The following is a 12,158-nucleotide window of genomic DNA, read 5'->3' as shown; positions in this document are numbered from 1 at the left end:
AGCAGACGCTCTTATCCAGAGCGGAACAGCCACTTTACAATAGTGCATCTAAATCTTTTAAGGGGGCGGGGGGGTGAGAAGGATTACTTTATCCTATCCTAGGTATTCCTTAAAGAGGTGGGGTTTCAGGTGTCTCCGGAAGGTGGTGATTGACTCCGCTGTCCTGGCGTCGTGAGGGAGTGTGTTCCACCATTGGGGAGCCAGAGCAGCGAACAGTTTTGACTGGGCTGAGCGGGAACTGTACTTCGTCAGTGGTAGGGAGGCGAGCAGGCCAGAGGTGGATGAACGCAGTGCCCTTGTTTGGGTGTAGGGCCTGATCAGAGCCTGGAGGTACTGAGGTGCCGTTCCCCTCACAGCTCCGTAGGCAAGCACCATGGTCTTGTAGCGGATGCGAGCTTCAACTGGAAGCCAGTGGAGAGAGCGGAGGAGCGGGGTGACGTGAGAGAACTTGGGAAGGTTGAACACCAGACGGGCTGCGGCATTCTGGATGAGTTGTAGGGGTTTAATGGCACAGGCAGGGAGCCCAGCCAACAGCGAGTTGCAGTAATCCAGACGGGAGATGACAAGTGCCTGGATTAGGACCTGCGCCGCTTCCTGTGTGAGGCAGGGTCGTACTCTGCGGATGTTGTAGAGCATGAACCTACAGGAACAGTAGTTGAGAACGACAGGGTGTTGTCCAGGATCACGCCAAGGTTCTTAGCGCTCTGGGAGGAGCATAAGTAGTACTTTAAAGTATTTTTACTTAAGTACTTTACACCACTGTCCCGGGGTATAGGGTAAGTTCAGCTGCAGAACCTAAGCAACCTACACATTTCTATACTGAATAAATATTACCACTACCTTTTTAAACCATATCTATCATTATTTCCCAAATACAGCACAATCACTTTTTTTATGTTTTAAGCATTTTAAGCATATTTTAACACAGGCTTAATACGTAACACTTTGTACTTTTTTTAACACTTTCAACATAGGCCAGGCCCTGTTATTACCTCATATGCCTGTGAGAATGCCCTGCATTACGTCTGGGAAGAAAACACTTACATTTGCTCATCTTGCCATTGGCTGACCATTGGCTCAATTTACCCCAAGGCAAACATTTTGACAGTATTAGCCCACACAGCTACAAGGATGCACTTTCATGTTGGATTTAGGACATAATATTGAAGCTTATAGAGACATGAAATTATGTATAGAACCATCTTAAAATGACATACTTTGGTTTAGATACCAGGATCTTGTAACCTGTAACAAAATAAAATATTTTTTTGGGTCCTAACTTTTCCCATGTGGTTTCTTCCTTGATGAAATGATGACCTCTTCTAAATTTGGGGTCAAATTATTAATTTTGAGTATGGTTTCCTAGAAAAAAGGTGTCTCAATTACCCCTTTCTCCCCTGCTATATATTTGACTGTGATATGTGATTGTCTCACGCAGCTTTCTTAAGATGAATGCACTTACTGTAAGTCGCTCTGGATAACAGCATCTGCTAAATTACTAAAAATCAAATCAAAGTTTATTTGTCACATGTGCAGAATACAACAGGTGTAGGTAGACCTTACAGTGAAATGCTTACTTACAGGCCCTTACAGGCCCTAACCAACCAATTTTTATATAAAGAATAGGTATTAGGTGAACAATAGATAAGTAGGAAATAAAAAAACAACAGTAAAAAGACAGTGAATAATAACAGTAGCAAGGCTATATACAGTAGTGCGGCTATAATAGTAGCAAGGCTATATACAGTAGTGAGGCTATATACAGTAGTAAGGCTATATACAGTAGTGAGGCTATAATAGTAGCAAGGCTATATACAGTAGTGAGGCTATAATAGTAGCAAGGCTATATACAGGCGCTGGTTAGTCAGGCTAATTTAGGTAATAGGTACATGTAGGTATGGTTAATGTGACTATGCATATATGATAAACAGAGAGTAGCAGTAGCGTAAAAGAGGGGTTGGCGGGTGGTGGGTGGCAGGACACAATGCAGATAGTCCGGGAGGCCAATGTGCGGGAGCACCGGTTAGTCTGGCTAATTGAGGTAGTATGTACATGAATGTATAGTTAAAGTGACTATGCATATATGGTAAACAGAAAGTAGCCGCAGTGTAAAGAGGTGTTGGGAGTGGGGGGGCAATGCAAATAGTCCAGGTAGTCATTGATTACATGTTCAGGAGTCTTGTGGCTTGGGAGTATAAGCTGTTGAGAAGCCTTTTGGTCCTAGACTTGTGCTCCGGTACCGATGACCCATGTCAAATCTTTTAAGCTTCTTGAGGGGGAATAGGCTTTGTCATGCCCTCTTCATGACTGTCTTGGTGTGTTTGGCCCATTGTAGTTTGTTGGTGATGTGGACACCAACAAACTTGAAGCTCTCAACCTGCTCCACTACAGCTCCGTTGATGAGAATGGGGGCGTGCTCGGTCCTCATTTTCCTGTAGTCCACAATCATCTCCTTAGTCTTAAGTTAAGTTAAGTTGAGGGATATGTTGTTATTCTGGCACCACCCGGCCAGGTCCCTGACCTCCTCCCTATTGGCTGTCTCGTCGTTGTCGGTGATCAGGCCTACCACTGTTATGCCGTCTGCAAACTTAATGATGGTGTTGGAGTCGTACCTGGCCATGCAGTCGTGGGTGAACAGGGAGTACAGGAGGGGCCTGAGCAAGCCTCCCTGAGGGGGTCCAGTGTTGAGGATCAGTGTGGCAGATGTGTTGCCCTCTGGGATAATGGTGTTGATGTGAGCCATTAACAGCCTTTCAAAGCACTTCATGGCTACGGACGTGAGTGCTACGGGTCTGTAGTCATTTAGGCAGGTTGCCTTAGTGTTCTTGGGCACAGGGACTATGGTAGTCTGCTTGAAACATGTTGTTATTACAGACTCAATCAGGGACATGTTGAAAATGTCAGTGAAGACACTTGCCAGTTGGTCAGCACATGCCCGGAGCACACATCCTGGTAATCCATCTGACCCCTCTGCCTTGTGAATGTTTAAAGGTCTTACTCACGTCAGCTATGGAGAGGGTGATCCACAGTCGTCCGGAACAGCTGATGCTCTCATGCATGCCTCAGTGTTGCTTGCCTCGAAGCGAGCATAGAAGTGATTTAGTTGTTGTCTTCACTATTATTCTATGTATAAAATAGTAAAAATAAAGAAAAACCCCGGAATGAGTAGGTGTGTCCAAACTTTTGACTGGTACTGTATATATGTGACGGGATGGTATAAACATTATGGAAAGTATACGGATAGAATATATTTGTAAGTCGCTCTGGATAAGAGCGTCTGCTAAATGACTTAAATGTAAATGTATATGGTATATCTGTAGAATATGTAAGATAATATAGTACATATACAGCAATAGTTGAATAGGATGGCATTGACTAGAATACAGCATATTCATATTAAATGAGTAAAACAGTACGTAAACATTATTAGTGACCAGTGTTCCTTATTAAATTGACCAGTAATTTCATGTCTATGTACATGAGACTTCTAAGGTGCAGGGTTGAGTAAGCTGGTGGTAGCCGGCTCGTGACTGTGAGTCCCATAGCAAAGGATCTGAATACTTATGTAAATGAGTAAATAAGGCATTTGTTTTTTTTTATCTGTTTTTGCTTTGTCATTATGGGGTATTGTGTGTAGACTGATGGGGGGCACATGAATCCATTTTAGAATAAGGCTGTAACGTAACAAAAAGGGGTCTGAAAACGGTCAGAATGCACTGTATTTCTAGTTTAAATTGACAGATTTTGATGGGGATTTTTTTATTATGTTATTTAGATTGAACCAATAGACTCTTAAGATGAAACAATAAAAGCTGATTTACCAACATTTCTGAAAATGGATAAATAGCATTTTGGAGAGACACTCAAATATAGATCTTAAACATAAAATAAATAGTTAAATAGATACATATAAAATATTGTTGAAACAACTGATTTTCAGGACAAAACCAATATACTATATTTTCCATAATTTGAAAATCAACACAAAAAAACTTAGAGATGTGATCTGAATAATGTAATTGCTCTTTCATTAGCTTACATTGCTGTCACGTTCTGACCTTAGTTATTTTATTATTTATGTCATTGTTTTAGTATGGTCAGGGCGTGAGTTGGGTGGGTTGTCTATGTTCCTTTTTCCATGTTTTGGGATTTCTGTGTTTGGCCTGGTATGGTTCTCAATCAGAGGCAGCTGTTTATCGTTGTCCCTGATTGAGAACCATATTTAGGTAGCCAGGTTTCACTTTTGAGTTGTGGGTGATTATTTTCTGTCTAGTGTTTTCTGCACCTTTCAGGACTGTTTCGGTTTTCGTTTATTTCACGTTGTTATTTTGTATTTTGTTGTTCAGTTAATAAACATCATGAACACATACCACGCTGCGCATTGGTCCGACATTTCATACTCCTCATTAGAGGAGGACGACGAACGTTACAATTGCCTTCAGAAAGTATTCACGCCCCTTGACTTTATCACATTTTGTTGTGTTACATGATGAGATTAAAGTGGATTTAATAGTATTTTTTTGTCAACAATCTACACAAAATACTCTAATGTCAAAGTGGAAGAAAATGTCTAACATTTGTAAAAATAAAAATAAATAATTAAAAAATAAAACTAATATAAAACTATTCAACCCCCTGAGTCAATACATGTTAGAATCACCTCATGAGTTGAATTGGAGTCAATTCCAGAATTGAGCCCAACCCTTTTGCTTACATCACCAAGCTATGGATTTGATCTTGCATACCCGTACACTGAAACTCGCCTACTAAATGACGTTAACATTTACTTCAACATTGCACATTATCAGTTGGCCATAGCTCTCTTACCCAACTTCTCCCATAAGCTTGGTATTGCTTGACCTCATACATAACCTTCAAAGATATCAGGCATGTTCTAAATTGACTGAACTGAAATGCATTTGACCCTGAAACTACGAACCAAGACTTATCCCTTCTCCCAGGGATAGACAAGCTGATGTAATGCTATTTTATCATATTCAAGTCCATCTCATTTGAATTTCTCTAAACTGTCATGTCACTTCCTGTAAACTATATACTTCACTTCCCATAGTTGTGCTCCAAACTCCTTTTCACCCACGATGACATCCAGACAGGGACATTCCATTTTAGCCTGGAACTGTGATCACTCTGCTGCTACAGACCCAAACAGGACCTGAAACTAGCAAAATCTTTAAATTGTGACAGTACCACTTTTACAAGAAAAACATAATTTTTTTAAAGAAAGAGAAAGGGAGAGTGAAAACAAAAGAAAAAAATTGAAAAAATGAAAGTGAGAAGGGGGGTGGAATCTCCCCGAAGTAACTCCAAATCATTAACTATGGTGTGTATACAGAGCCTTCAGAAAGTATTCACACCCCTTGACATTTTCCACATTGTGTTGTTTTACAAATTGGGATTCAAATGGATTTAATTGTCTTCTTTTTTTAACGATATACACAAATTACTCTGTAATGTCAAAGTGGAAGAAAAATTCTAAACACTAATATAAACACTAATATATCTTGATTAGATAAGTATTCAACCCCCCGGAGTCAATACATGTTAGAAGCACCTTTGGCAGCGATTACAGCTGTGAGTCTTTTGGGGTACGTCTCAAAGAGCTTTGCACACCTACTGTAGATTAAAAAAATAATTGGCAAATATTGCACAAACTCTTCCAGCTCTGTCAAGTTGGTTGTTAGTCATTGCTAGACAGCCATTTTCATGTCTTGCCATAGATTTTCAAGACGATTTAAGTCAAAACTGTAACTAGGCCTCTCAGGAACATTCAATGTCGTCTTGGTGAGACATTCCAGTGTATATTTGGTCTTGAGATTTAGGTCATTGTTATGCTGAAAGGTGAAATTGTCTCCCAGTATATGTTGGAAAGCAGACAGAACCAGGTTTTCCTCTAGGATTTCACATGTGCTTAGCTCTATCCCGTTTATTTTAATTCCCCCAAAAAACTCCCTTGCCAATGACGAACATTTTGCAGCCACCACCATGCTTAAAAATATGAAGAGTGGTTGTCCGTGATGTGTTGTGTTGGATTTGAACCAAACATAATGCTTTGTATTCAGGACAAAAAGTTAATTTCTTTGCCCAATTAATTTGTAGTATTACTTTAGTGCCATATTGCAAACAGGATGCATGTTTAGACATTTTTCCCCTTCTTTTCACTCTGTCATTTAGGTTAGTATTGTGGAGTAACTACAATGTTGTAGATCCAACCTCATCATCCTTGAGATGTTTTAATTGTTTTATTTATTTATTTATTTCACCTTTATTGAACCAGGTAGGCTAGTTGAGAACAAGTTCTCATTTGCAACTGCTACCTGGCCAAGATAAAGTATAGCAATTCGACACATAAAACAACACAGAGTTGCACTTGGAATTAACAAAACATAGTCAATAATACAAAGTCTATATACAGTGTGTGCAAATGAGGTAAGATAAGGGAGGTAAAGCAATAAATAGGCCACGGTGGCGAAGTAATTACAATACACCAATTAAACACTGGAATGGTAGATGTGCAGAAGATGAATGTGCAAGTAGAGATACTGGGGTGCAAAGGAGCAAGATAAATAAATAAATACAGTATGGGGATGAGGTAGATGGGTTGTTTACAGATGGGCTATATACAGGTGCAGTGATCTCTGAGCTGCTCTGACATCTGGTGCTTAAAGGTATTGAGGGAGATATGAGTCTCCAGCTTCAGAGATGTTTGCAGTTCGTTCCAGTCATTGGCAGCGGAGAACTGGAAGGAAAGACGACCAAAGGAAGAATTGGCTTTGGGGGTGACCAGTGAGATATACCTGCTGAAGCGCGTGCTACAAGTGGGTGCTGCTATGGTGACCAGTGAGCTGAGATAAGGCGGGGCTTTACCTAGCAGAGACTTGTAGATAACCTGTAGCCAGTGAGTTTGGCGACGAGTATGAAGCGATGGCCAACCAACGAGAGCGTACAGGTCGCAATGGTGGGTAGAATATGGGGCTTTGGTGACAAAACGGATGGCACTGTGATAGACTGCATCCAGTTTGTTGAGTAGAGTGTTGGAGGCTATTTTATAGATGACATAACCGAATTTGAGGATCGGTAGGATGGTCAGTTTTACGAGGGTATGTTTGGCAGCATGAGTGAAAGATGCTTTGTTGCGATATAGGAAGCCAATTCTAGATTTAACTTTGGTTTGGAGATGCTTAATGTGAGTCTGGAAGGAGATTTTCCAGTCTAACCAGAGACCTAGGTATTTGTAGTTGTCCTCGTATTCTAAGTCAGAGCCGACCAGAGTAGTCGTCTGCGTAGAAGTGGAGCTTGCCTAAAGGCACCTAAAAGGACTCCCAGACTATGAGAAACAAGATTCTCTGGTCTGATTGAAACAAAAATGTAACTCTTTGGCCTGAATGCCGAGGTTCACATCTAGAGGAAACCTGGCACTATCCCTACGGTGAAGCATGGTGGTGGCAGGATCATAATGTGGGGTTGTTTTTCAGTGGCAGGGACAGGGAGACTAGTCAGGATCGAGGGAAAGATGAACGGAGTAAAGTACAGAGAGATCCTTGATGAAAACCTGCCCCCAAGCGTTCAGGACCTCAGACTGGGGCAAAGGTTCAACTTCCAACAGGACAACAACCCTAAGCACACAGCCAAGACAACACAGGAGTGGCTTGGGGCCAAGTCTCTTAATGACCTTGAGTGGCCCAGCCAAAGCCTGAGACTTGAACCCGATCGAACATCTCTAGAGAGACCTGAAAATAGCTGTGCAGCGACACTGCCCATCCAACCTGACAGAGAAACTCCCCAAATACAGGTGTGCCAAGCTTGTAGCGTCATACCCAAGAAGACTCAGGGCTGTAATCGCTGCCAAAGGTGCTTCAACAAAGTACTGAGTAAAGGTTCTGAATCCTTATGTAAATGTAATATTTTTTTTATTTTATACATTTGCAAAAATGTCTAAAAACAAGTTTTTGCTTTGTCATTATGGGGTATTGTGTGTAGCTTGATGAGATCAAAAAAAAAAGTAATCTATTTGTAATGGTCTGGGTGTAGCTGGTGCAGAGGAGTCAGGCGCAGGACAGCAAGGATGAGTACCACAAGTAACTTTACTCAAATATTCCAATAACATGTCATAATACCGAGCCCACAATAACGGACCGAACATTCATTGAAACCAGGTGTGTAAAACAAAGACAAAACAAATGGAAAATGAAAAGTAGATCGGCGATGGCTAGAAGGCTGGTGACGTCGACCGCCCAACGCCGGAGAACAAGGAGAGGGACCGATTTCGGCAAAGTCGTGACACCATTACTGAATATAGCTGTAAAGGAAGAAAATGTGGAAAAAGTTTAGGGGTCTGAATACTTTCTGAATGCACTGTATTTGGGTATATAGATGGGGTAATCATTTAAAAAAATAATGTTAACCACAATTATTTCTTAAATAGTGAGTCCATGCTACTGTTTACTCTTGAACTTATTTAAGGTTGCCATAACAAAGGAGTTGAATACTTATTGACTCAAGACATTTCAGCTTCAATTTCTTATTAAATTGAAAAAATAACATTCCACTTTGACATTGTGGGGTATTGTGTGTAGATCAATGGCACAAAATATGAATTTAATCCCCCCAAAATTAAATGGAAAAGGTCAAGGGGTGTGAATAGTTTCTGAAGGCACTTTAATTAGTCTCAATGAAAGAATATGCAATAAAAAAAATGGTAATCCCACCTAAAGTCTCTTTATCGCAATTACAACTGATCAAGTTTACACACGTGATGTGAACCAGATTGATTAATTTGTATAACCTTTATTTAACTAAGCAAGTCAGTTAATTAAGAACAAATTCATATTTACAATGACGGCCTACACCGGCCAACACTGGGCCAATTGTGCACTGCCCTATGGGACTCCCAGTCACAGCCAGTTGTGATACAGCCTGGAATCGAATCATGGTCTGTAGTGATGCCTCTAGCACTGAGATGCAGTGCCTTAGACCGCTGCACCACTCGGGAGCCCTAGAGACAAAACTCAGTTTGTCAATGACCACATAACTCAGCAAATGGACAGTTGGTGGAAAAATGTGTGACATGTTTTTTTTGATGGGGAACAGAAAGGTGAGAATTATAAAGATTCTTACACTGGAAATATTAGAGGAGGTTCATCTGCAGAGATCCTACATGTGTTGATGATGTGTGATGAGAGCAGTTCGGCAAAGACTCACTTGGCAATGGAACAATCTGAAACCCCTTAACAAACACAACACATTTTAACCCCCACATCTCTGAAACAATTGTTTGATGTATGACATTAAAAATACAGCAAATGATGATTGAAAATACATTCCAGTCATAGATAGTTATAGGGGATTAAATTATATTTCTATCCATTATTTCAGTTCCTAATTTATTCGATTCAGTTCCTACTAAACAGATTAAATTAACTTAACATAGTGATAGGCCTACTGAGGTGAAAAATAATTTTCCACAGAGAATTTGAAATAATAATGAATAATATTATTTAAAGGCATATACATATTTTCCAGATACTCGGATTAGGGAGATTAACCACATCACATAAAGGGATTTTGTTCATTCCTCTGATCTATAGAAATTGTATTTATGTCACCATTCCTCTGACTAAACGATTTATTTAACAAAAATTTGAAAATAGTGACTCAAAGCCAATTGAAGAACTATCAATCTTGTAAAGCCAGATGTATTATAAGCCACACTAAAATGTAATAATTAAGTGAGGTTGCAGAGTAAAAGAGTGGGTGGATAAGAGCGGGGGGCTTTTTCTTGTGGTTGCTAGTTAGTTTCAGTTTCCATCATAAAAATACATTTCTTATGATCACTGGACAGATAAAGGCTGTGTATATAAGGGGCCCCTTCTCTCAACTACTCATAGCACCTATCTCTCATCTCATCTCATATATCTCTTTACACACTCAAATCCTATCTCCAGTCCTCCATCTCTTCACACCACACAGACTCATCTCGACCAACAGCTGTACCCGTAGGGAACACCACACCTTGAAAACATGACCATGATCACCAGAATACTCCTGCTCCTTGCTGTCACCATCTGTATCACAGTCGCCCAGCGTGAGTCTACGTCTTTTTTTACCATAATTATTATCACTATGGTATGGGACGTTTATTACATGCCAATATGATGTTTACATTTTTTGAGCATGGTTAATTGTTTTTGTATTGCGATTTAGTCATTCCAAGTAGCTGGATTGTTCTCAATTCATTGTCCACTGATTCTCTGTATAGGTTCTGTGAGCCAGCGATGTTTGTGTCGGAAGGTGCGGAACAGCTTTGGCGCTCCAAACACTGTTGAGGACATCCAGATCTATCCTCCAACTCCCTCCTGTGACAGGCTGGAGTTCATGTGAGTATATATCATCTTATCAGTTATGATGAGGATGATGATAATATGAGGACATCAATGAAAATTAAAATCTTGTGCGAAGAGAATACCAATTGAATCATTCTATATCTTGATAGTGTTAGCCTTAAGAATGGAGTGCAGTACTGCCTGGACCCCAGTATGACGAAAGTGCAGAGACTTCTCACTCGCCTGATGTGAGTCATGTAAACCAATTTATTTTCTCTTTAGGGGTGTCATCATTTACTGTACGAAAGATTAAATCATTCTTTAAAGAACTAACATTGTTGATTTCATTTGTTTATTATTTAGTACAACAGTTTGTTGAGGACATATGAGTGAAAGGTGCATGGGCTTGTCTCACCATTGTGTCCAATTGCTTAATTCACAGGAAGAAGTCCTCTCCCCCAACTGTCCCCACTCCAATTGAGGCCATCTCTAATGAGAGAAGCATTGACTCTGCTGATATCTGATTCCCTGTCTCAGACTCCCTCTATGACTCCATTTAGCTTGGTTTCCCAAACTCGGTACTGGGGCCCCCACTTGCTGCACGTTTAGATTTTTGCCCGCCCGAGCACACAGCTGATTCAAATAACCATAAATAGTCAAGCTTTGATGATTTGATTAATCTGTGTAGTGCTAGGGCAAAAACAAAAATGTGCACGGCGAGACAAATGTGTTGTTATCCTATAAGGTCTGACATCCCATCACTCTGAATGTTTAAGACCAAGTCAATGTCAAAGCAGTTTAATGCAGAAGCTTCTTGTTCTAATGAACTTTATACTTCTATTTTGTACTTTTTTTATATTTCAATTTCATATGTCTGTGTTGGGATGTTATGCTTTTGTGTTCTGTTTTGCACAGTTGTTGTCTCAAGTGATTTAAAATACTTTAATACATCTATTTTCTCGTGATTTTTTTATGCGTTTCACTGGATAATTTTGTTATAAAGCAAAATGTATCAAATGAGAAGGAACATTGTTAATGGTTTTGAACCTGGAATCTTGTAAATAGTGTCATCTGGTGGCTGCAAAAGAGCAGAGCACTCCACGTAAATAGAGATGCCCGAGACAGGTCTCGCTTACAGAAGGAAAGCTTGCACTCTCGTGCCACATTGCAGGTACACTGTACACAACAATTGTAGCCTATACTACGGATGTCCTTTCCAGCTTCTAATAAATATATGTGTTCTCTACGTCTTGCATAAACTCCTGTTGGATTTGTTTCATGTTATTAATTATGTGTTCCTGGTCCAAAATGACCGCCCCATTATATCTGAATATAAATCCATAACAAGACATATAGTATCACCTAATGTTGTGTTAGATATTTTTATCAACTTAAGTTCTTGAGAACATTCCAAGTTGTGAACTTCAATTGGCTATTTATGGCCTGTAGGCCTCATTGACCTGAGCTCATACAACTCGTTTTTGAGTAAAAAGAAGCACAATGTATGGATTATTTTGTCTATAACCAATACTCAGATGAAACATATTGTGCTATTTATCACAGACTACTACTTCACAGTCAGTTTCTTGGCCTCTCTCCTCCTCACCAGTGTCATGATCAAAGATTTGATCAAGAGCCTCACATACATATATACATATATCGATTGGTCATTGTGCTGCCACAGAATGCATTGTCGGCAGAATAAAAAAGCTTTATATACCAGAGCAGTTCTATATATTATTGAAACAATGTTGAAACAATTAAAGAACTGCCTGTTCCACATTTGAGTGCTATTTGTGCTGTACATGTTGCCAGGCA

At 40.0% G+C, this 12,158-nt stretch overlaps 1 protein-coding gene across 1 annotated transcript; it reads left to right on the top strand.

Annotated features, from left to right (window-relative positions):
- The first annotated feature begins 9,871 nt into the window (after positions 1-9,871).
- On the top strand, positions 9,872-11,586 carry LOC118383589 (C-X-C motif chemokine 11-1-like). Its single transcript, XM_035770068.2, has 4 exons — positions 9,872-10,102; positions 10,277-10,394; positions 10,511-10,588; positions 10,783-11,586. The coding sequence occupies exons 1-4, from the start codon at positions 10,039-10,041 to the stop codon at positions 10,862-10,864; spliced, it is 342 nt and encodes a 113-aa protein (XP_035625961.1). The 5' UTR covers positions 9,872-10,038; the 3' UTR covers positions 10,865-11,586.
- Positions 11,587-12,158: the final 572 nt, after the last annotated feature.

This window comes from Oncorhynchus keta, chromosome 4 (assembly GCF_023373465.1).
Source record: "Oncorhynchus keta strain PuntledgeMale-10-30-2019 chromosome 4, Oket_V2, whole genome shotgun sequence".
Classification (NCBI taxonomy): domain Eukaryota; kingdom Metazoa; phylum Chordata; class Actinopteri; order Salmoniformes; family Salmonidae; genus Oncorhynchus; species Oncorhynchus keta.
The sequence above is the reverse complement of the archived record's forward strand: the minus strand, read 5'-3'. Positions and strand labels throughout refer to the sequence as shown.